The following is a 23954-nucleotide window of genomic DNA, read 5'->3' as shown; positions in this document are numbered from 1 at the left end:
GGGGGGGGGGGGGGGGGGGGGGGGGGGCGGGCACTCCATGCAAAGGATGTGTGATAAGTAGCATGGATAAAATGCACATGCATGACACAAAAATAACGAGTCCTGCAGTGGAATCCATTTCAAATTAAGCAAGATCCAGAGATGCATGATCATCAATGGAGAGTTAATGAATCAAAGTGAAGGAAATGGAAGATATTTTTTGGGGCATAAATATATAAAATGAAAGGGAAAATAGTAAAGACACAAATCATAAGGAACAGTAAAAGCCTAAATTATAGCAATTTCATCTTACAACTCTGCGAAGAATTGGTTCCAAGGAAGAGCACAGCTTTTGGAGACTATCCACCTTGAGAGCTTCCACAATAACACTGCAGAAAATAGTCAGTGTTTAAGAAACTGCAATTCTTCAATGTTCTTTTACACCAACAACAGTCAGAGCAAGCAGTACAGTGACTTAGGTCATCTCAAATTTCCCAAATTGTTAACCACTTTAAAATGTCCTTCTAGAACTACAACCAAATAGGCAAGAGTCATAACCATTAAGGATAAGATTGCTTTACATATGAAGTATAGGAGTGTCCTAGAATAAGAATATCTAGTAAAAAAGGGAGGCAGCAGATAAACCAGTATCATCCATATCAACCCTTGGATACAGAGTTATGAGCAGAACAAGAATTAGACCTAAAGAAACTCTCTCAAAATCTATAAAGCAGAACAACAAAGCAAACCAAATACAGCTAGCATTTTCTACTTAAAACAATTAGTCTGAACATTGATTAGAAAATGTGCAATACCAAAATTGTACTAAATTTAGAACCAACAAAGGTTTTCAGACATGGTTATGAAAGAACAAATTTCAACATAAAAAATGGTAGCCAAAGGATACATTTCCTACAATATTAATATGATTAATATGAAAATGAAGCCTGATCTTGAATTATTTATTATACCATACTAATGGAGCTAAAGATACAAATCAAGTATCAGAAAAGCAGACAGCAATCACTTATTATCCTTTTTTCTGCATGCCATATCGTGCAATCTCACCAACAAACTTCAAATTTTCTATGAAGGAAGCTCAGTTGGTGAAAATAAGTCTGACCACAAAAGGATAAAGCTTTTAATGAATCACGAAGTTGACATCAACTTCTTTACCCGATTATAGATTCATTTTAATTTAAAGTTCCAATCATAATCAAAAACTAAAAGTAAGTCTTTAACATAAATTTAGTTAATGAAATTAACGAAACAATCACAAATCCAGTGCCAAAAAAAGAGCAAATAGTTCTTACCTAGCTAAAGCAGGTCGTTTGCGCTCCGGCTGCTGCTCCTCATCTCCTTCCAAGCTCCTCTTTCCTCTCATTGAGTTGGTCCTTTCCATGTACCGAGTCTGCATTCTAATCCACCAAACAGAAGCCCTATCCACTAGCAAAACAACAAAACACAAGTCAACGCTCCAGATCCACCACAATTCCGAAAGCCCTAATTCATACACAGAGATCCACCGTATCAGCACTCACCACCACAACTAAACACAAATTCAAGCACACACAGCAACAATCAACTAATTACAGTACAGGCGAATCAACGTGTACGCGCTCTCGCGCACAGTTGAGCGAGTTCCTTACCTGATTGGTTGTTTACGTTTCCGTTGAGGTCTCCGAGGTTTCCCTCTGTGTAACAGCTCAGAGTAACGGTTCACAGTGCTCTTATTGGGCGGCCCAGAGGGGTGGTGAACGCGCGTGGAGGTGGCGCGTGGGTTGCAGCTACTCTCGACGACTAACGAGTCGTAGTGAGATGAGATGAGATGAGCTGAACTGCTGAAATGCTGAATAAATACGGGGAGTAGTAATTGTGTTTGAGATCTTTTTGGATTTTGCTTTTAGTTGCCCTTTTTTTATTGTTTATTTTTTCTCATTAATTATTTCCAATTGAATGTTTTTAGATATTTATGGTTGTGGGAGTAAAATTACCAACTTTCTATTTAGGGAGCTTTACATTAATTAGTTATTTGTAGTAGTCAAATTGAGAGTCATGTAATTCTTATATAAATGACTAATATATAAATCTAAACATATATAATGAATATATTTAATGTAAATATTATAGGTAATACAATATATGATTATGTGTTTATGAGATACCACGTAATTTCGCATCAAGAAAAAAATATTCATTAATTGAAATTAATACTCCGTATAATATCTTTCAATGATTTTTTTTAATATTACAATCCATGAAATTGTTATATTTGGTTTATTAAGGTATCAAAGTAATGTGTGAACATACAATCTTATTGACAATATTGTACTCTATGTGAAAGTATATTATCTTGTATCACACTATTTGTTGTTTTGAATGATTTTCCTTTTTCTATTAATTATTTGAGTATATAACTTCGTCCCGGACAAGATGACTTTTTTGTCAGGCTAATAAAGAAAGAGAAAAGGGAAAAAAAAAATTATTCAGCAATTGTTGCACTCTTGTTAGACGCGATTCGTGTGTCATACTTAACTTGCATCGGTCTTTTAAATAAATCCTCAAAAATTATGCACAACTCCAAATTAGTAGTAGCAACTATTTTTTTTTTTTATTATAATTTCCACGGCATCTATCCTTCACATCAGTTGATTTCTCTAAAAAACTAAGCAAAAATTTATTGATAAAAATGCGCTAACAAATCAATAAAATAATTTCAATTTGAGAACTATTATTATTATTATTATTATTATTATATAAGGCAAATACTCAATTAGTAAAGCCATTGAGTGGTTAGACAATAAGAATTATATTGACTGAGCCACGCAGAGCTAGTTGGAATGGGAATTGGGAAGTACATGCTACTTATATAATAATTGGCTAACCTAAATTATTGTCTCATCAACATGCCTACTAGGTTAAGTCATTTCATGTCTTGATAAATGATTATTGCAAATAATTATAACCAACTCTTTTTATCATTTTAATAAATAGACATTTAGAACTTGAGTTGATATAATGTACTCAATTGAAAAAAAAAATACCTATCAATATTAAATATTATTTATTTAATATATATCCATTTATATACGATATGTATCAGGATTTTACTAGGCTAAGCACATTGTGCTCAGTTGCACCTCTGTGACTCTTCTTTAGAGAATGCCTTTGGACTATAACAGATGAAAGAACGTATATTGAACATATAAGACCTTATAAGGTCACTTATTTCAATGTTAATTAATATGTGTGGGCACTGCAACGAGTAAACTGTAAAAACATAGTGCAAAGTAAAACAATTTCCACACTCGTAATGGCAATTTCCTGGTTTTGCTTTTGCTCCTGATAAGTGATAACTAGTCCAACCAATATATCAAGAGTCAGCATATATTAGTACTTTTTTTCCAAAAGATCAATTGAAATGAAACATACAAGTAAAATAACATAAGACGTTTCCTCCTTTCCAGAAACAAAACATTTCTCCTTGCTAGGGGATAGTAGTCCTCCACTAGGATCCTAGAATGTTGAGCCATTGAACCCACAAAATGAGCGCTGCAAATAAGTATAAAAACGCAATTACAACCAAGAGTTGGTTGATTTCCTTTGCTAATTAATAGCAATGTTAATTTTTTCCATTAATTAAACTTGGGTTTTCTAACACGAAGAAGGAGGTACCTGAACATCGTGAAATTTGATGTAGAACCGAGAGCCATCAATGGAAAGCTTTGTTTGCAGAATCTCAGCAATGATGGAACTGAGTCTTCCATTAACGCTGGGCCCGAGTCCGCCGATGGACATTAACTCCCCGTACGCAGCAGGGGCTTCGGTGCCGGCAAACGCGATGGGCACGCTTCCGTTCAGCACAATCATCACATACTGCAAAAAACCAATTATTCTTTGAGTCAATTCGTCGAACACCTAGCCCTCAATCTACAATCACACAGCTTCAAAGCTATAACTGAATTGGACCAAAATAAATAGAAATGGGGCTTACGGACTCGGGTTTCCCTACGATTTTTGCGACCGCTTTGGTGGCGTCTTTGAGAATGTCTGAAGCAACCACTGCGTCGACGGGAACATTGGTGAAGAGACTCAGAGTTGGCATTTTGGGCGTGTTGTTTGGTTGTTTATTTTGCCTGTTATAGTGTGGAGAAGCGATGGAGTAAGAGCAATTGAGCAAAGCTTTGAAGTTGGGGATGAATGGGTGGCAGTTAAGATTTGTTGATAGATAAAGTTGACAACACTTGAGAGGTCGAATTGTGGCAGTCTCCAGAAGTTTTCTTTTACTCATACATATTATTGTTTTTACTTTTTCTTAATTGGCAAATATTAATAACTATTTCACCAAGAGCTGATTAAATTGTATTTATTTGAATGTAACTACTCCCATTTTTTTTGTTATAGTCTGGTGTCATCCTACTTTTCGACACAAGTTTGACTTATGACTCTTTAACATAGTAAACTCTTTAATATAATACACTCTTTATAAGAATTGCACCTCTAACTTTACAATTGTATTAATTGTTGGTTTACCAATTATCTAAATTACTAAATTAAGAATATAATTTTGTATTTGCATTTGATAAACAATAACTAATTACACTTATTAATACTCTTTCTCATTAGGCATGCTCGATCGCAAGGTAGGAGGAAGCTTGGACAAAGCCGCAACGGGGACGACTCAAGTTCAACTCCGACGCAACGTTCAATCATCATGCAGGCACCATGGGTTTCGGCTGGGTGTTGATAAATGAGGAGGGTGTCTTTGTTGTAGCAAAATCGGTAAATCAGGTGGGCACTTTTATAGTAGAAGAAGTAGAAGCCGTGGGAATCCGCGAAGCGCTTAGTTGGATCAAAGAGTTGGGCGTTAGTGAAGTTGATGTCGAAATGGATTTGCAGCTAGTTTTCTATGTAATTAAATATGATCCTTTCCTCTAAGTTTATGTAGAGTTATTGATGATATTAAAGAAATTGCATCCAATATAATTGGTGTAAGTTTCCATCGTGTTAGGTAATCTGCGAATCGCGCCACCCATTGTATGACAAGACGGGCCGTTTGACCGTTTATGAATCACACTGCGGTGAGTAGAGAATATCCTTGTCGTCTATTCGTGTATACATTTTATAATTTGATTTATGATTTACCCCCCAAAAAAAAAAACTCTTTCTCCTTTTATTTGATTATTAAAAAAAAAAAAAAAAAAAAAAAAACAGAAGAAAAAAAAGCCCTAGGTACCCAGACTTTTCAAGTACGCTGGCGCGCTCCCTCGCTCACTACATCTGTCTGCTTCCTCACTGCCTCTCCCTCTGTTCCAAACCGGCGCTAGCCCTCCCTTTCCAACGGCACTACTTCTCCGGCCGCTCCTAATTAACAGGTTTGTTTTCTGTTTTTTGATGTATACTTATTTTTGGCTCCTTTTATTGATTTTGGGATGACAATAGAATACATATGCTTTAATTTTTGTTTTATGTGTTCTCCTATGTCAGAAATAGTTGGAATAGATGATCTATGTTTTTAAACATTTTGCTCCGAACTAAGCTTTCACTGGAAATTTGCCGTGTGTAATATACTTAGGAATGTATTGACGATGAACTGTGAAAGAGGTGGGGCATCCCAGCTGGTTTCACTGCAGGTGGGAAGAGAGATAATGTAGTAGTAGTAGTAGTAGTTGGATGACTATCAATGGCTGGTTTGCTCCTTGAGATGTCTAGCTTGATTTCTGAGCTGTTCTCACTTCTATTACTGCAATAACCTTCAGTCTCTTTGTTCAGATTAATGGATTCTGTGGGCTCAATATTATCTCTAGTACTCTTTAGTGCCATTATCTGGAAATCAAATCAATAATTATCCAAATAATTATATGATCCCATCTAAAGGAAAATTAAAATGATAGTGTTTTGAATTTTAATAGGGTTCTGAGCTATGTTTAGTTGGTTCCAGTAGCTATGCTAGTGAAGAAACTGAATGGGTTTTTAAGGCTTATTATTTAATGCGGGAGCACACCATACCTATAGTCAGTTGCAGTTCACTGTATAGTGATAAAAATGTAATATATGTAGTATACATTTATTAAAGCAAGAAGGATCAAGACAAGCAGCTTCTATTTTGAACTTTATGGACATTGATTTTAGGTTTGACTGTTTGACAGCCATTTATCTTTGGGTGCTATTTGCAGCTATATTTATCATTTCAACTGCGACAATCTCAGCAATTGTTGCTGCTCCCATAGCTGCAGGTAAATAAATTTGGTACTTTCTCTGATTTCTGTTATATATTTCTGTGTTTCTGCATTTTATGTGCTGTCCTTTGCAGTTATAATGTTCCTTCCAAATAATGACATCATTGGATATGCGATTTCTTTGTATCAAATAGTAAATAAAAAAAATGCCATATAAACTTTGACGGTTAAAAATTTGCACCTAGAAGGCTAGAACGATGTGTAAGTCCGACATTAACATTGGCCTGCTATATTATTTATGTTGGCATTTCAATAAGTATGAACTGAAAGTTTACAAATAATATAGGTAAAAAGATCTAATTATAGGTTTTTAAAAAGTTCATGTATTTATTTACAGATTTTTTCAATTTAATGATTTAATTGTATTTTTTCAAATATTTTGAGAACTTATTTGACAGTTATTGTGTATATTTGCTAAAGTATAAATAACTTTCCTAGTTATGCTTTGTAATAAATTGCAACTAACAGCCCCTTTTCAGACTTGGGATATGGCCAGTGGCGTATGACTTTAAACTTTCTTCTCCCACCCTGTTTGCCCGCTCCATCTCTGAGAAGTACTATGGCCATGCCCACTGCTTGTCTCTGCTCTAACAGCCTGTTTGGTTCGCCGGGAAATTTTTTCCGAGGAACAAATTTTCCTTAAATTTGAGAAAAATTGAATTTTCTTGTGTTTGGTTCATGAAAAATATTTTTCACCTGGAATTTTTTTTCCTCAAATATGAGGAAAAAAAATTCTTAGCTCAACATTGGTATCTTTTTTTTCTATGGGCATTGGGAACAAATTATCATTTTTAGGACAATTTTGCCCTCAGAACTTTTTTAATTACCCTAATAATTTTTATTATTTTATTATAATAAAATATATAATTATACTATTTTAATTTATGATATTGTAATTTATAAATAATAATATTTTTATATTTATAAATCACTATTACTTTTGTTATCTTTATTATTGTGTAGGGGCATATTGGTTTTTATACTCCTTATTTCTTACAATTCCAAACCTAACCAAACAATGGAATCAATATTCATGGTAATTTCTTTTACACAAACCAAACAATGGAATCAGTTTTCTTGGTAATTTCTTTTACATGGAATTTTAATTCCATTCATCCTCAATTATTTCCGCGAACCAAACGGGCCATAAATGATAAGAAGAATACATGTATTCTCAAAATCCAGTACCCCAATTCTCGGGAGAACCCTTTCCCATGGCCTCCTCCATTTCTCATCGTCTGCTACATTGTTGGAACTACGGGACTGCATATCATTGCTCCAAGCATGTGCGATCAAGAAGAATCTCAAAGTTGGCAAACAACTCCATGCCCACATGCTTGTGACTGGCCTTATGAATTCCTCTCCACTATGCATTACCAGCCTCATCAATATGTACTCCAAGTGCAATCCCAACTCCATGTCTGATGCTTTCTCTGTGTTCTCCACTTCACCTTCTCATGCTCGCAATGTCTTCATGTACAACGCCCTTATAGCTGGCTTCATCGCTCATGATTTACCCAAGCCAGTTCTTGAAATTTACTCTGAAATGACAATGTTGGGCATGGTGCCTGATAAATTCACTTTCCCTTGCGTGATTAAGGCAGCTTCTTCTTGCAATCGTCTTGTATGTATGAAAAAGATCCATGGATTAGTGTTCAAGCTTGGGTTAGAATTTGATTTGTTTATAGGCAGTGCACTGGTGCACTCGTACTTGACCTTTGGCTTGACGGAGGAAGCAGAGGGGGTGTTCGATGAATTACCTATGAGAGATGATGTTGTGCTTTGGAATGCTATGATTAATGGGTATGCTCAGTCTGGGCAGTTTGACAGGGCTCTGCATGTTTTTAAGTGGATGATGGATGATGGGATTGCACCAAATAGATTTAGTGTTACTGGTATGTTGTCGGCTCTTTCAAATTCTGAGGCAGTTTATAAAGGAAGGGAGGTGCATGGATTCGTGATAAGGAGAGGGTACGATGAAGGCATTGCTGTTTTGAATGCATTAATTGATATGTATGGAAAATGTAAGCGTGTAAGTGATGCTCTGCAGGTTTTTGAGATGATGGATGAGAAAGACATATTTTCATGGAACTCAATAATATGTGTTCACGAACAGTGTGGTGATGATGAGGGAACCATGAGGCTTTTTAAGAGGATGCTATGTGCTCAAATGCAACCAGATTTAGTCACTGTAACTACGGTCCTCCCTGCTTGTTCTCATTTGGCATCACTGAGGCATGGCAAGGAGATTCATGGGTATATGATTGTTAATAGGCTAAAGAAAGATGGTGATGCTGCAGAACACAGCGACTCTTACATTGACAATGCTATAATGGACATGTATGTAAAATGCGGGAGCATGAATGATGCTCAGCTGATCTTTGACATGATGAGCTATAAAGATACAGCATCATGGAACATCATGATTAAGGGGTATGGCATGCATGGATTCGGTAAGAAAGCACTAGACATGTTTTCTGATATGTGCAAGGCAGAATTGAAACCCGACGAAGTTACATTTGTGGGAGTTTTGTCAGCCTGCAGCCACGCAGGCCTTGTAGACCAAGGGAGAGAATTTCTCGTACAAATGCTGCCAAAGCATGGCATTACGCCTTGCATAGAACACTATACCTGTGTGATTGACATGCTAGGTCGGGCTGGGCAGCTCGAAGCTGCTTATGAATTATTGTTAACAATGCCTGTTGACCCTAACCCGGTAGTATGGAGGGCATACCTCGCTGCCTGTCGTCTCCATGGGAATGCTGACCTGGCTGTGATTGCTGCAGAGAAGGTGTTTGAGCTTGATCCGGAGCATTGCGGAAGTTATGTTATACTGTCAAATATTTATGGAGCAAATGACCGCTATGAAGAGGTCCTTGAAGTAAGAGATACAATGAGGCTACAAGAAGTGAGGAAGGTCCCTGGTTGTAGCTGGATTGAACTCGAAAATGGCGTGCATTCGTTTGTTACTTGTGACAAGACTCATCCTGAAGGGGACCTTATTTATGCTGGATTAAATTCATTAACTGCTCGACTGCGTGAACATGGGTATAGGACAGATGCCTTGGACTGCAATATATAAAATTCTGTTCTTGTTCAACTTTGACCAAAATCTTGAGTGCAAAGGGAAAATCCCTCACCCGGGAGCCTTCACACCCTAATCCTACAAGAACTGTGAAAGAGGTAAATTACAGTGACTCAGATAGGAGAATCAGTATCTAGTGCACACAAGGAGCTATCCTTACAAGAGGGTGGAACTTTTATATTGCGGCTGTCAAGATTCGATCATGCGTTATTGAGTGTAATATCTCACTTAAAGACTAAGTGAGCTATTCAGCTTGCACCACTCCCGCGCACTGAAATAGCAACTTTATTAAGATTGTAATAGCATAGACTACTGTGAAGTCATGATTTTTGTTTAGTTAGATACAAAAGTAAATGCCATTTTTTACATCAAAATAGTCCAAATACAAAATTATACAAAACAATACGACAAGTAAAATCATGCCAAAAAAGAATCATTCATTTGAAACGTGAAAAAAATTTGTTCAATAAGAACATCTTTGATGGTGGAGATTAAGTGGGGAGATAAGGGGAGAAAGGGGATAAAATAATTGGAGGGGACCAAATTATATTATCTTTTTCTTTGGAGAATATGGAGTTTGGCATATTGCGTTGAGTGGGGGACAATTTGTACCCCACTTTAGCAACGCGTTCATTATTAAAAAGAAATTACTGATTTCAACTTTAACGACATGCCGTTACCAAGTTTAAAACAACTCAACGACTATTTGAGAAGTGAACTTAAAAGGCGGATGCTATCCCCACTTTAGCAACATGTTCAAGGCGGATGCTATCCCCACTTTAGCAGCATGTTCATTATTAAAAGAAATTACTGATTTTAGCCTCAACGGCTAGCTGTTACCAAGTTTAATACAACTCCCAAGTTTAATAACTCAACTGCTATTTGGGAAGGGAGTTTAAAAGTTTAATACAAAAAGATGAAAGAGGATATGTAACACATCTCTTATTTCTCCCCTTTTAAACTTCTTTGGGAGAAGAAGTTTAAAAAGGGGAGAAAGAAGAGATGTGTTATCTATCCTCTTTATCTTTTCGGGAAGAAAGAGAGGAGATGTGATGAGATACGGATATAATTATTGTGGATGCCTAGTTATATATCACAAAATGACGAGATGTGTTATATATCTTCTTTCCTCTCTTGCTGTTTGCTTTCTAGTGAGGGTCCGGCGTGGGTTGGTTGTTGTTTTAATTGTAGTTTAGCACTAGCTGATGGCAACAAAAGACGAATGGCTCATTCTTTCAAGGTTGTGGTGGAGAAAACACTATTAAAGGTGTGCCCACATACAATGTTGACGAATCATCCTAAAAAGTTTTCTGAAATTATTACATTTAATTTTTAAAATTTGTATTTAAGAAGAAAAAGGAAACACTGTTTAGAACAAATGCATTTTAAAAGGTTCTTACTTTTGTACGAAATTAAAACAATTTCATATTTAAAATTTAATAATTTTACTTTTGTACCAATTTAAAAACTTAGAAGATTTGTCTACCCTACTTAAAACCTTCCCCATTTTTATATTTCAATGTTTTTGTAGGAGGTAATTGAATTGGTAGAATAATTAACTTGATAACCATAAATTCAACTTCTTGTGAGTTATTTACTGGTTAGAAAAATCTATTGGCCTTATTAGTTTGGATCGATAATGGGGTGCTTGGTAAGAATGAAATTACACAAATTTCATGGAATCACAATTCCTAAAATCCCTTAGAAATAATAATTCCACACTTTGTGATATTATAATTTTATAGTAAATGACTATTTTACCTTTATTATTATATTTTACCTTTATTATTATATTATTATTATACTATAGCATTTTAATATTTATTCACTTCTTCCTTTTTAATTTTCAATCCTTATATTCATGAGTGCATTTGTAGTTAAACTGAGCTTCTCTAGGTGTATTTGTAATTCGGATAGCTTGTACTCGTTCCAAAGCAGCTGCATATTTTTTTGCCTTTCTAGTTCAGCGCTTTCTTCTCTAAAAAAATACTTTTTTTATTTTCAATATCTCAATGATTCTCTCTAAAAAGAAATATTTATTATTTGATCCATACTTTATTGTTTCCCACCAAATTACCATTATTTTCCTCTCGCTCTCTGATTCCCTCGTTTTAACCAAATGCATCCTAAGCTTTTATCTTTACTCAAAGCACACTTTTGTCACTTTGCTGCTCTATTCCATTTGTAGTGTGTGATGATAAGAACGAAGAAAGAGCCCTCATTGACGTTAAATATTCAATGAAGTTATGCGTTGATTATTCCATTCCAAGTGTTGGTCTTTGATTTATCCGCAAAAACATGTCACGTAGCTTTGCAGCTCTATTCCTATGGTGGATCCTTGTAGTTGTAGGTACCTGTCCTCAGCCTCTGCTGTCTTATAATGGCGGCAACGCAGACGAAACGCCGCCCCGGCGCGAGATAACTAGGGCGCCACACGGCGTTGTGGCGACTGATGACGGAAGATGCTCGAGAATCGGGAGAGACGTGTTGGTTGACGGAGGCCATGCCGTTGATGCAGCTGTGGCTGCTGCTCTTTGCTTGGGCGTTGTGAGCCCCGCGTCGAGCGGCATTGGCGGCGGCGCGTTCATGGTGCTTAGGTCGGCTCACGACGGCGAGGTCAAGGCCTTTGACATGAGAGAGACCGCGCCCAAACGTGCTTCCCAGGTACATATATAAATTATTTCTATCTAACGGAATGCGAAGAAATAGGGATACCGTTGAGATTTATGCGGGATTATTGATATGCCAGAATATGTACGCGAAAAATCCAGACGCTAAAGCGAGGGGCGCGTTATCCATCGCCACTCCCGGGGAGCTTGCAGGCCTGTATGAAGCATGGAGAAAGTACGGCAATCTTCCCTGGCAAAAGCTCGTGAAGCCGGCAGAAAGGCTTGCGCGAAACGGATTCGCGATATCCAAATATCTGAGGATGCAGATGGAAGCAACAGAAGAAATGATAATGGCGGACGAGGGACTGAAACATGTTTTTGCGCCAGAAGGGAGGCTTTTGCAGGCCGGGGATATCTGTCGCAACAAAAAGCTGGCAACAACTCTCAGAATCATTTCTAAACTCGGCGTGGCTGCATTCTACAATGGCTCCATTGGAGTGAGTATGGTCAGAGACATTCAAAAAGGTGGAGGAATCTTAACAACCGATGACCTTAACCATTATCAGGTTAAAATCAGGAAACCAATTGTCACAGATGTTATGGGGCTCAGAGTAATCGGAATGCCACCTCCCTCTTCTGGTGCTGCTGCTATCACACTTGTAAGTCTGTGTTGAACATATAATATATAAACATGAATGTGTATCCAACTATCAGCTTAGACTTTCAGTTGAGATAGAGCATCTATGGTCTGCTTTGCTTTCGAACCTCCTTTCGAACCTTCCTTAAATTTACTTGACTTGCACTGTCACAGATACTAAACATTCTGTCGCAATATGGATTCTCTCCAAACATTTCTCCAGCCCTGCAAATACATAGAGAAATCGAAGCCCTGAAGCATGCTTTTGCTGTAAGGATGAGTCTGGGAGATCCTGATTTCGTTGATCTGAAAAACGTTCTAGCTGATATGCTTTCTCCCAAGTTCGCAGCAGAGCTGAAGAAAACGATATACGATAACACCACTTTTAATGCCAGTCATTACGGTGGCAGGTGATCATATCTATTAACTGCACATATTTCCAAGGAAAAATTCATTGATTTTGGGTGCAATAAGGTTCTAAGTTCCACTTCTAGTGGAAGCAGCGGCGGCTGGTTTCTCTTGTCATCCAAAAAATAATTCTTTTGATTTGATCACAATTTCGGCAGGTGGAACCAGGTTCAAGACCACGGAACCAGTCATGTATCAATTGTAGATAGCAACAGAAATGCAGTCTCCATGACTAATACAATCAATGCATATTTTGGGTCTGCTTATATGTCACCAAGTACCGGCATAGTCCTAAACAATGAGATGGATGATTTCTCAGTTCCTGGAAATGATACGTCTCGTCCACCTGCTCCCGCCAATTTTATCCGCCCATTAAAGCGGCCATTGTCGTCCATGAGCCCCACCATTGTCCTCAATGTACAATGCTTTATCTGATTTTGTTGTTCAACTATTACATTGCTGACTTGCTGAGTGGCTAGAGTCACTAATCCTAGTAATGAGCATACAGTCAATCAGTCATAGTATAATTTGTGTGTTGTGTTACAATGTTTGGTTTTATTATATTTTTAGTTTCTTGGTCTCAATCCAATTCTTTATGTCCCTTTAGGGTGAGCATTTGAAAGCTGTGGTAGGAGCAAGTGGAGGAGGAAAGATAATAGCCGGAACAACTGAGGTTTTCTTGAACCATTTTGCCAAGGGGATGGATCCACTCTCCTCTGTTATGGCTCCAAGATATTACCATCAGGTATTATTTCAATTGAAACACATCTTAAATATATACTCCTTAATACTTTGCACTGAAAATATAATTTTCTTACGACTTAACCCACTCTCCTATGCTATGGAGTATTACTTTTACTACTCCATAATACTTTTCAAAAAAGGACAACCCAACCAAGTTGGTTAAAGTGGTTAACTTGATAACTACAAGTTTTTATTAGCCTTCTTTATTTGAGGCGTTTGTGATTTCTATCCCCTACAATTGTTTAATACAACCTTTGACCAAGTTTCATATTGGGCAATAGTTATAACATGAACCCAACCCATCACAATTTACCTACTGAATGTAAATTGTAAACAATCAGTAAGTAAATTATGTATTTTGAATTCGGGTCCACAAAATAATTTGGGACTGGATTGGCAATGGTGTTTAGCCCGGAGTTTAGGTTTGGATTCTGGCCCAAAGTTGTCCGGTTTAAAAGGATTGGGTTGTCATCTGCACAAACTCAAACAAAGCTAGACCAAATTGGACAGTCTGAAATTTGTTTGGTTGGTCCAATCCCAACTGAAGTTATTAGCAATATAAAATTTGGAATTAAGTTTCAACTGATAAGGAAACAAAAAAAAATTGTTATGCAGCTTTATCCAAATGTCCTGCAGTATGAGAACTGGACAACTGTGGTTGGGGACCATTTTGAATTGGGAGCTGATATAAGGCTAGCCTTACAAAATAAGGGGCATGTCCTATCTGGCCTTGCTGGTGGGACAATTTGTCAATTTATAGTTCAAGAGCTTGAGCCTCCATTGTCTGGTCAGCTTGTGGGTGTAAGTGACCCCAGAAAGGGTGGGTTTCCAGCTGGCTATTAACAACGAAAATGATAATTGTACCCTTATAGTCGTATATAATAAAACTTTCGTTATATGTAATAATAATAATAATAATAATAATAATAATAATAATAATAATAATAATAATAATAAAAGAATTAAATTATGATATACTCATTTTGTTTTAATGCATCATAATATATCATATTAGTGGATTAGTGGGGAGTAAAAAATAGAAGAAAAAAGTAGAAATACATATAGTATTACCCTTTTGCTCTACACAAATGTCTTGAATGCTAGATCTTCTTACTCAAGTGACTAATTTTTAATTCTTTATAAATCCTTATAACATTGAGTCACAAATAAAAATGCCATGCTAATCAAACATCAAATTTATTACATACATGTGATGAATGTCATGCTTATCCAACATCAAATTTATTACATACATCACATCAAAGAGTGATTATCAAATAGTAATTTTAATAAGAAAATATATATAATATTATTTTGAAGCTGGCATAACAGAGGGCTCGTTAACTGTTGAGTAATATTTTAACAGGAAAAAGAAAATAGTTTTTTTTTTTAAAGAGTCATGTTCCATATGGGTATCTGACTTTGTCAACTATGTTGGGGACAGTTCACAAGATTTTTTTGAAAATAGATATGGACATACTGCCAAGTGAACTCGTTTTCAATGAAGGTAAATTGAATTAAAAAAGACTTTATATGACAATATCAATTAAGAGGTTGTTGGAATTAAATTATATTTGGCACATTTAGTTGAAAAATTAACAATCAAAATTGAAATGTGTGGTAAAATTTATTGTTGAATTAGCTCATAAGTGTAAAAAGACATAAAAAGATAAACTAAGATATTAGGATGTTGATTAATGAATGATAACTTGTGTCGTTTTTATAAATTATGGAGTAATAAAGACTAAAAAGTTAAAAAGTCAGAAGTTAGAGCTATTATTTAAACTCTCCATGTTTTACAACACAAAATTTATAACTTATTTATAGCTTAAAATAAAATATAAGCTCTTAAATAAATTTTAACAAAAACATTAAACTCTGTGACTTTTTTATATGAGAATCATAACCCACTCACCTTATACTAGTTTTGGGGCAAGTGATAACCACATTTCTTATATAAAGTGTGGACCACCAACTCCCTCCCTCAATAACTATCGAGAATTATTCACTAAAAACAAAATAATATAACGTGTGGACCACCAACTCCTTTCCTAAACAACTATCAAAAGTTATTCATTAAAACACACAAATGAGATAAAAACTTAGAGATTGACAGGACAATTCACAATTTATTTCCAAGAGATTGGAGTGCTTTTGGTCAAGTATCTGATATAATTTAAAGAAAATAAAACGTGATAACATTCAATTCTATCCAGACATGATCTCTGCCACCAAATCTTGGCGCATGCATTCATTATTCATCTCTACTTTATCAAAAAGTCAAACCATTTTTTGGTGCAGACGTCTAAGAATGCTCCCCCGGGCGCGCAAATTTTTTATTTAAGTATTATTGATTCTATTACGAGATAAAATCTATTTTATACTTTCTCTATTTATTGCAGTTTAAATAGTTGATACTCCACTATCAAAATTTAATTATAACATTCTCTCAAAGAGAGTTATAAATCTGTCATCTGAGCATAAGATATTTGGTCTGATCCACAATTATTTAATCGATTGTCGCATGGGTCCCTCGAGCGTTATATGACAATATCCTAATTAATTCCTTGCCTTGTATGCTGGTTTTTGTCGTCGTCTTACAAATAAATAAACGTGTCATTTCGTTGCACATATATTGATACTATGAAATTATGTTCCGTATATTATATTGTTTCAAAAAAAAAATAAAAAAATACCATAGACTATATGAAAGGAAACCAAACAAATATTATTACTATACATATCTCCAAGAATGCATGCATCCTCTTTAGATTCAGTACGTGCAAGTACGTTACTTGCAACACACACAAACTGTTCAAAATTGCCAACAACCTTACATTGGAATAAACTTAGGATGGATCCGAAGATTTTTTGTTTTCCATTTTAACTTGTGAACACTAATGTGGGATCATGCTGTCCTCCACTCTGTTAGCTGCCTTCATTGCCTGCACAATAATTTGAAAATGTATCATTAATCAAGTATCATTGGTATACACAAGGTTTTCAATTTTTTTTTACTTGTGAATTAAGAAACATAATACTCCTACTCAGATATATGCTCTGGATGAAGCTTGTGACTACTAACTAGTAACTAGTGGTTACCAAACCAATTGTCAGACCAATTTAGTTGGGATTGCCTAAATGTTTTGTTTGAGCTTATAAAATACAAAATAAAAATTAAGGAAATGTGCTTCACCTCTTTCTCCCAATTTGTTCTCCAGGTTACTATAGCAAGAAGTATTGCTTGTACAAAAAGAGCCACCATGGTTCCCAACCAAAGTCCCTGATCACCATTTTTCATAAAGCAATTAATCTTAATCTTTTTTCCTTTTTTTGTGCAAAAATAAAAAAATAAAAAAATAAAAATTCAAGAGGGACAATAAACACCATACCTTCCCTCCAACATGGAGAACAAAAGCTAAGAATATAGCAGCAGGCAATCCAACCAGATAATATGCTCCAAGATTGATGATTGCCCCAATGTGTTGCCATCCACACCCTCTTGCAGCACCTGATTGAGATTTTCATTCAAGGAATTAAGAATTATTATGCACAAACACCAGTTCTATCGGCTCAATCTAGTAGTAATTCGGTTCTTGATGATCTGTTTATGTGTTCAAATCGGGCACGAGAGAGTTAGTTGACAGACCTGAGAGCACACATTGAATGCCATCCAAGAAATGCGACCCTGCTAACAACAGTAGCATCTGCCCAACATATGCCACTACTTCTTCCTCGGTGCTGTAACAATAGCCCCAAACTTTATGCACTGAAACCATTACGGTTGCTGCCAGAATCCCTTCTGCAATAACCAGAAGTATCCCGGTTGATACTGCTCTTCGGGCTGCCACTGGCTCTCCAGCTCCCAGTTCGTTTGAAACTCTAATGCTGTCCAGAAATTCAAGCAATGTAATGTAAATCATAGCAAAACATGCGTTGATTGAGGTGAATGAGAGCCTGGGGTGTACCTTAGGGCGCCACTAATGCCGAAAGGTAGCATATAGACTATGGCACATGTATTAAGGCTGGAAGATATATGACATGAAAGCAATAATTAGTAGCTTTGAAAAACATAGCAGATGGAGATGTTAGTACTGGTATTTCGAGGAACTGACGTGATAGAAACAGCAGACGCTTCAAGTTGTGGATTTGGAAGAATGCCGGCTAACAAAACCATCACCTCGAATGACCAATACTCCAAGCTGTTTCAAGAACCCGAGATAATTTTGTCAGAATCATGAATATATGTCAGAATAATGTATTCATTATTCATTCTTTGTTACTGAAAGTCATGGATATATAATTAATTACCAAAGCATAGCGGCTGAAGGGATTGCCAGTTTCAGAAACTTCATTATCTCGGAGAACACTTCCTTTGAAAATGCAGGCCAAGTATCTTTGCACATAGGCGACTTTCTGATATACAAAGCAAGTAGCATCACATTAACCCAGTATGACACAGCAGTAGCCAGGGCAGCACCTTTGTTGCCAAGCCCGGTTTTGAAGACAAGAATCCAGCAACTGAGTACATGCACCAAAGTACTAATTCCCGCGGTGACCACCAAAGGGAAGACATTGTTTTGGGCTTGCAGGAACCGAATGTAACACTGAAGAAGAGCATAGGCAAACAGGCCTGGGATCAGAAACGAGGCGTAGTTTCCTGCTTCAGCTGATATCTCAGGATCCTGTCCCATAAACACGAGAATAGGCCCTGTGTTGGCCCAAATACAAGCCAGGGGAACACTGATTAGCAGCAGAATTAGCATTGCCCTCTGCGTATGAACTCCTAGCAATCGGTAGTGTTTAGCGCCATATGCCTGGCCACAGAATGTCTCCAATGCACAGGACATTCCATTCTGCTCAGCAGTTCAAAACCCATAAATAAGAGCTCTAAAGCAATTTAATCAAGACCTATAATTACACCTACAACACAATTATCTTGCGCACAGAAGACAAAATTTCCTCCCCAGAGCCCCACACCTGGCCCGACAAGAGCTCTAAGGCCTATAATTACACCTACAACACAATTATCTTGCCCACAAAACGCAGAACTCTCTAACACCCGGGCCCCACTCCCCGCCTCAACAAAATAGTAGAGAGGGCAAATCACAGTAACTCCACACCTATGGGAGGACTAGTGTTTGGTGCCCCACCACATTGGGTGTAACTCCTACACTAGGGCTGCCAGGCTGGATCTGGATCCTTGTTACAATCTACAACACAATTATCTTACAGTAGGAATGAATCACAGTCAAATTGTTTAGCATTAAGAAGAACTGATCCAAGCAAACAGTGCATCTCTGGTATATTTATAGCATGTTCAATCAGATTAAAAAGATTATAGATTAAATAATATACTGTTTTAATGCACAAGTAACATAGAATATGTTTGGATGATTCATAACTCACAGTCCATATTCAATAATCAGAACTTTGATGGAACATTGTTAGCTTATGATTATAGATTATTGATGATCTGTGATTATAAAGTATGTATGTATAGATATAAATGGAGGTTACCAGCAAGGTGTAACCAGTGACAGTGGCGAAAGAAGTGGCTATGGAGGCACCAGAAAGGGAGAGCTCTCCCAGGTGACCAACAAACATGATGGAGATGACATTGAAGCAATTCAACAAAAGGTTAACAGACATTAATGGAACTGAGAGCCCCATCAGCTTCTTCGCTTCCGCCTTCGTCTCTTCCCATTTCTTCTGCTTTTCTTTCCCATCTTTTGAGATCAATGGAAACTCGACATCTTCTTCTCTCTCCCTGCTGCAACTTTCCTTTTTTTTTTTCTTTTCCTTTCTCTCTCCCTCAGCTTCAGTACTTCACTCTCAGTCTTCTCAGCTCATTAAATAGTGTATCCATTGGAAACTGTAAAGAAAAATACTTCTCCCAATTTTTTTAATTTTTTTTTTTTGAGAAATACTTCTCCCAAGCTCTACTTCAACTTTTACTTCTTTTTTTTTTTCCTTCTTTTTTTTCAACTTCAACTTTTACTTATTCTCACTAAATTTTGATGTTTGGACATTTTTATTGACCAAATTTTAATGCTTATATCTTTATTAGGACCCGTTATATAGAAGAAATAAATGCAATTTGTAAATAATTGGAGAGGCCGCCGCCACCTCAAGTTCGCCAAAGCCAAAACACGGTCCAAATTCATATAAGTCAACCATACATTATTCTTTGCGTCCTTGATATTTTTGTGTTGATTTGACAATGATAAGACAAAAATGTGTAGAAATAAAAAAAATTAGACTCAAATGTAAAAAGTATCAATCTCATTACCTTCTCATATTAGAATTTTTGAGGAGAAGGCAATGAGACTACCTTCTTTATCAAAAAAAAAAAAAAAAACTTACAGCTTTAACACCTTCTCTCCCCTTATTATTATTAGTAGTAGTACCGTGTAGTACTAGTTATAGTTATTATTATTATTATTATTATTAGGGTGTACCGTAGAGTAGAACTAGTTGTTATTGTTATTATTATTAGTAGTAGTAGGAGTACCGTAGAGTAGTACTAGTTATTATTATTATTATTATTATTATTATTATTAGGAAACATTTTAGTACACCCAAAAAAAAAAATTCAATGTCTTGAGTGAAACTTATTATAAATGTTGACAAACGAAATTATTGAGTTCTATTGGGTCGGGTGGGGCAGTAAGCTAAGGGCCAAGTCTAGCATCATATGGTTAGATGAATTGTTAGACTCTTGAAAATGTATGGCAGTATATAAGAAAATAAACCTTGACTATGAACTATAACTTTTAGAAACGAACTTTTTTAAGGATAATTGAAATTGATTATTTGTTTTCACTTGTTAGATTCTCATGCAACTAAGCATATACATCAAAATTGTCCAAACCATTACTGAGGAAATATAATCACATTGATGTACAAAAATACCGATAGTTTATATATAGAACACACAAATTGAGGTGAATATTGAAATTTCATTGAATTGCAACTAGCAATAATACTTAAAATTATTCTTATTACACAACAAGATGGACATATAGCGCAACCATGCATGCATATACTTATAGTTTAATGGATTATACCTCCAGGGTTTATAATATAACCTTTAACATACAAAACTCAAATACTCAATATTTTAAAGGTGAATAATGTGGTGTACGTTGCGTATGTAGTCAAGCCTACAATTAAAAAACAAAATACTTAATATGTATCCTTAGGAAATATGATGAAATTAAATAACAAAATATATAGTTTACAAGATACATACTACGTTAAGATGAGATGAATGCATGATTGAAATTTTAATGGTTTTCACTTTTCACCGCTGATGACATTTAACAATGTGTTGATGCTTTGGGTTGAGCTACCATTTGGCCCTACAGCTCTTTGGACAAGCTCTTTGTACACTTCAACTTGCCTCTTTAATGCCTTCCCCGTGTCAGAAGATAGGACCAATTCAAGGGCATCCATTGTTCCATTCTTGGTAAAACCTCCCCCAATATCAACCCTCACCCCAATTCCCCATACCCTCTCAACCATCCAAGAATTTAGATGGTGATCCCCAAAAAATGGCCTACAAATTATGGGCACCCCGGCAGTAATACTTTCCAGAATCGAGTTCCACCCGCCGTGATTTATGAACACTCCGATTGAACCGTGACCCAACACTTTAACTTGAGGTGTCCATGGGACAATTTTCCCAAACCCTTTGGTCCTCTCCAAGAACCCTTCTGGGAGATGGGTGATAAACTTCTCTCCCAGTGACCAAAGAAACGGAGTTTTGCTCTGTTCCAGCGCTTCAGCCATGGCGTTTAACTCGTTGGGGGGTGGGGTTGCCACTGTCCCGAAGGCTAGATATGCCACTGAGTTTGGGGGTTGAGAATCTAGCCAGGGGAGGCAGTTGTGGCGGTCTAGGTTGTCGGATGAGGGGGGTGGGGATGTGAGGTTGAAGGGACCGATGTTTAGGACGTTTGAGAATCTTGTTTTGAGATGGTTTATGATGGGTGGATCCAATTCTTCGAAGGAGTTGATGGGGATTATGGTGGTTTTCTGTAACGCACTACCCATGTTGTGAAGCATGACTGCGAATGGTGAGTCTATGTTCCCCGACACGATTCCACTCGGCATGTCGCCAAGGCGTAGCTCAGATAACCCAGGAATGAATGTCACGATTTCTTCTTCACGTCCTATGATTAAATTGCAAAACTAACCAGTTCAAATTATGAAGATCAATAAATTATTTGGACAAAAAAATTAAACCAACCAACTCAGACTAAAAAGATTAATAAGTCACCCAGTTAAAATTAATGTTTTCTAAGGCCTACACGCAAGAAGCTCATCTCTTTGAGAAATTACTCCGACACTGTTTCTGGTGAGACTTCTTTCTAAATTTCACCCTTTGAGTTATTAATTACCTGGTTGGAGTCCTATAGTTTCCCTGATGAGGTCAGTATAGAGGTGGAGTAAGAGCGAGGCAGCACCGGAGGTCCAAACAGGCACCCACGAAACCCCCATCTCCGCCGCCATTTCACCGGAGAACCACAGGAACGCATCCGCCACCACGCACCCGACCCCCTTTCCATCAGCTGCCGCCACGGCTGTCTTGAAATTTTCCGGTGCCGACTTCAGGAACATGCCGATCTCTTCCTCCACGTTCCCGGCAAACACGTAGCCCTCCGGCAAGCCATCGGCCACGTCGCAGCGCTGGATGTTCCCGGGGATTTGAGAGGTCGTCGCAAATACCTTAGCGTTCGACTTGGCGGTGCTGAAAAAGGTGAAAGTCGTGTTCGGCGCGGGGGTGGCTAGGCGGCGCACGAGGCCGAACAAAAGTCCGGGGTGGGTTGCAAAGGGGAATGCTAGAACCGCAACGTGACGGCGTTGGACGACTGAGGTGGACGCCATATATGTTTGATGAGTTTACTTCTCCGGCGGCATTTTAATGGCAAACCATGACTGCTTGTAAAGAGAACAGGTGGCGTACGTGCATGAGTAATACGTGACCCACAATTATGGAAAGATAAATTGCATATAGCAAAAGGCGGAGGATTGTTGCACCTGAATCAAGAGATAATTAAGGATTCGGTATTAATTATTAAGATATCACTTTCGATCCGATGCTATGTTCGCTACTCATTTGTTATTACATGGTTATATAGAGAATTCACAACCAACTGATCTCTTCACAGTTGTCGGGTAATATTAATTAATTTATCCAATCACTATTATATTCCATCTCCCACAACCAACTTCACGACCAATAATACTTAAAAATACAGTACACATAATAAAATAAATCAACTTTAAGTTATTTGATAGAGTTAACCTCGTAGTAGCGGTGATCTCCAGCCATAGTTAAGTATGAGTACCATAACTTGGTGATATATAGTTGCATCCCATAAAAAAAATAAAAAAATAAAAAATATATATATATATATATATATAGTTGCATCCCATCAATACAAAATTTATATAGGCATAATAGTTAAATATGGACAAAACCTAAATGTCTAATCCAACCAATTACTTAATGACATAGTCCACCTACACCACTAATCTTTGATGCTCATGTACCCATATGGACTAGCCTGGCCCAGCTACCATCGTAGCTTAATTCTTAGCCATAACATCTACCAATAATCCAATTTTAATGTTCATGTACCCATATGGAAATATGGAATGGCCTGGTCTAGCTTAGCTACCATCGTAGCTTAATTCTTAGCCATAACATCTACCAATATTAATGTTCAATCGTGGCTTAATTCTTATCCATAACATCTACCAATATTAATTACTCATATATATACTTTTGTAGTATAAATCTTTGCCGTTCATAGTGTATACTAATGCACTTTCAAATATGATAAAAACGCGTACGTTGATATTTTTGTAAAAATCTTAAACTAATATCACTCTTTGCAATTGCAGTATAAATTTTTTCACTTGTATAAAACTTTTACACTTTGTAGTAAAATTTCAAAGTTAGACAAAATTATCAAAACTGCATTTTTTTTGTACTTATATTACTCTTTGCACTAGTAGTATAAACTTATGTACTTGTAATATAAAACATTATCACTTTGTATTATAAATCTTTGTACTTCAAAGTTAAAGGATTATGAAAATGTCACTGTTTTTTTTTTAATTTAAAAATTTCCTTCATTCATGGGGGTTGATCTGGACTAAATCGATCAAGGCTTGAGTTCTCACCCATTTAATAATTGAGCCTCTCTATTTATTTGAACAAAATTATATATATGAGAGAGAAT

The 23954-nt window shown here is 36.7% G+C and overlaps 6 protein-coding genes and 1 long non-coding RNA gene across 10 annotated transcripts in view; 3 read left to right on the top strand and 4 right to left on the bottom strand.

The window, feature by feature from the left end:
* LOC115998803 (calmodulin-binding protein 60 C) overlaps positions 1 to 1820 on the bottom strand; it is a 7656-nt gene extending 5836 nt beyond the window's left edge. Inside the window, exons 1-3 of one of the 3 annotated variants that reach the window (XM_031238461.1) lie at positions 1629 to 1820; positions 1293 to 1482; positions 293 to 368 (exon numbers count right to left, since the gene is read on the bottom strand). In XM_031238461.1, the coding sequence (XP_031094321.1) occupies positions 293 to 368; positions 1293 to 1396 (180 nt within the window). In that variant the 5' untranslated portion in view covers positions 1397 to 1482; positions 1629 to 1820. The remainder of the gene's footprint in view (positions 1 to 292; positions 369 to 1292; positions 1483 to 1628) is intronic. The other 2 variants (XM_031238462.1, XM_031238459.1) reach the window with 2 other exon arrangements.
* A 1356-nt stretch (positions 1821 to 3176) lies between these two features.
* Positions 3177 to 4260, bottom strand: LOC115998805 (macrophage migration inhibitory factor homolog). Its single transcript, XM_031238464.1, has 3 exons — positions 3974 to 4260; positions 3655 to 3855; positions 3177 to 3531 (listed from the first exon to the last, which is right to left on the bottom strand). The coding sequence occupies exons 1-3, from the start codon at positions 4082 to 4084 to the stop codon at positions 3496 to 3498; spliced, it is 348 nt and encodes a 115-aa protein (XP_031094324.1). The 5' UTR covers positions 4085 to 4260; the 3' UTR covers positions 3177 to 3495.
* Positions 4261 to 5190: 930 nt separating this feature from the next.
* On the top strand, positions 5191 to 7066 carry LOC115998806. Its single transcript, XR_004093962.1, has 3 exons — positions 5191 to 5354; positions 6156 to 6215; positions 6698 to 7066. It is a non-coding gene; the product is annotated as an uncharacterized LOC115998806 (long non-coding RNA).
* Positions 7067 to 7108: 42 nt separating this feature from the next.
* Positions 7109 to 9677, top strand: LOC115998802 (pentatricopeptide repeat-containing protein At3g14730). The gene has a single exon (XM_031238458.1). The coding sequence runs from the start codon at positions 7369 to 7371 to the stop codon at positions 9298 to 9300; it is 1932 nt and encodes a 643-aa protein (XP_031094318.1). The 5' UTR covers positions 7109 to 7368; the 3' UTR covers positions 9301 to 9677.
* Positions 9678 to 11473: 1796 nt separating this feature from the next.
* On the top strand, positions 11474 to 14588 carry LOC115999086 (glutathione hydrolase 1-like). The gene is made up of 6 exons (XM_031238844.1): positions 11474 to 11967; positions 12053 to 12571; positions 12724 to 12959; positions 13116 to 13374; positions 13565 to 13702; positions 14317 to 14588. The coding sequence occupies exons 1-6, from the start codon at positions 11602 to 11604 to the stop codon at positions 14542 to 14544; spliced, it is 1746 nt and encodes a 581-aa protein (XP_031094704.1). The 5' UTR covers positions 11474 to 11601; the 3' UTR covers positions 14545 to 14588.
* Positions 14589 to 16406: 1818 nt separating this feature from the next.
* Positions 16407 to 20001, bottom strand: LOC115998775 (protein DETOXIFICATION 16-like). The gene is made up of 9 exons (XM_031238432.1): positions 19994 to 20001; positions 19222 to 19528; positions 18013 to 18557; positions 17817 to 17903; positions 17670 to 17726; positions 17351 to 17589; positions 17094 to 17212; positions 16898 to 16984; positions 16407 to 16646 (listed from the first exon to the last, which is right to left on the bottom strand). Exons 1-9 carry the CDS (start codon positions 19999 to 20001, stop codon positions 16599 to 16601), a joined length of 1497 nt encoding a protein of 498 aa, XP_031094292.1. The 3' UTR covers positions 16407 to 16598.
* A 752-nt stretch (positions 20002 to 20753) lies between these two features.
* Positions 20754 to 22765, bottom strand: LOC115998400 (kaempferol 3-O-beta-D-galactosyltransferase-like). 2 transcript variants are annotated; one of them, XM_031237975.1, is made up of 3 exons: positions 22104 to 22765; positions 20957 to 21875; positions 20754 to 20867 (listed from the first exon to the last, which is right to left on the bottom strand). In XM_031237975.1, exons 1-2 carry the CDS (start codon positions 22588 to 22590, stop codon positions 21001 to 21003), a joined length of 1362 nt encoding a protein of 453 aa, XP_031093835.1. In that variant the 5' UTR covers positions 22591 to 22765; the 3' UTR covers positions 20754 to 20867; positions 20957 to 21000. The 2 variants fall into 2 exon arrangements, with proteins under 2 accessions (XP_031093835.1, XP_031093834.1); XM_031237974.1 differs by having other exon boundaries at positions 20754 to 21875.
* Positions 22766 to 23954: the final 1189 nt, after the last annotated feature.

The sequence above is a fragment of the Ipomoea triloba genome, chromosome 12, assembly GCF_003576645.1.
Source record: "Ipomoea triloba cultivar NCNSP0323 chromosome 12, ASM357664v1".
Taxonomy (NCBI): domain Eukaryota; kingdom Viridiplantae; phylum Streptophyta; class Magnoliopsida; order Solanales; family Convolvulaceae; genus Ipomoea; species Ipomoea triloba.
Note: the sequence above shows the minus strand (reverse complement) of the source record. Positions and strands in the feature narration are given on the sequence as shown.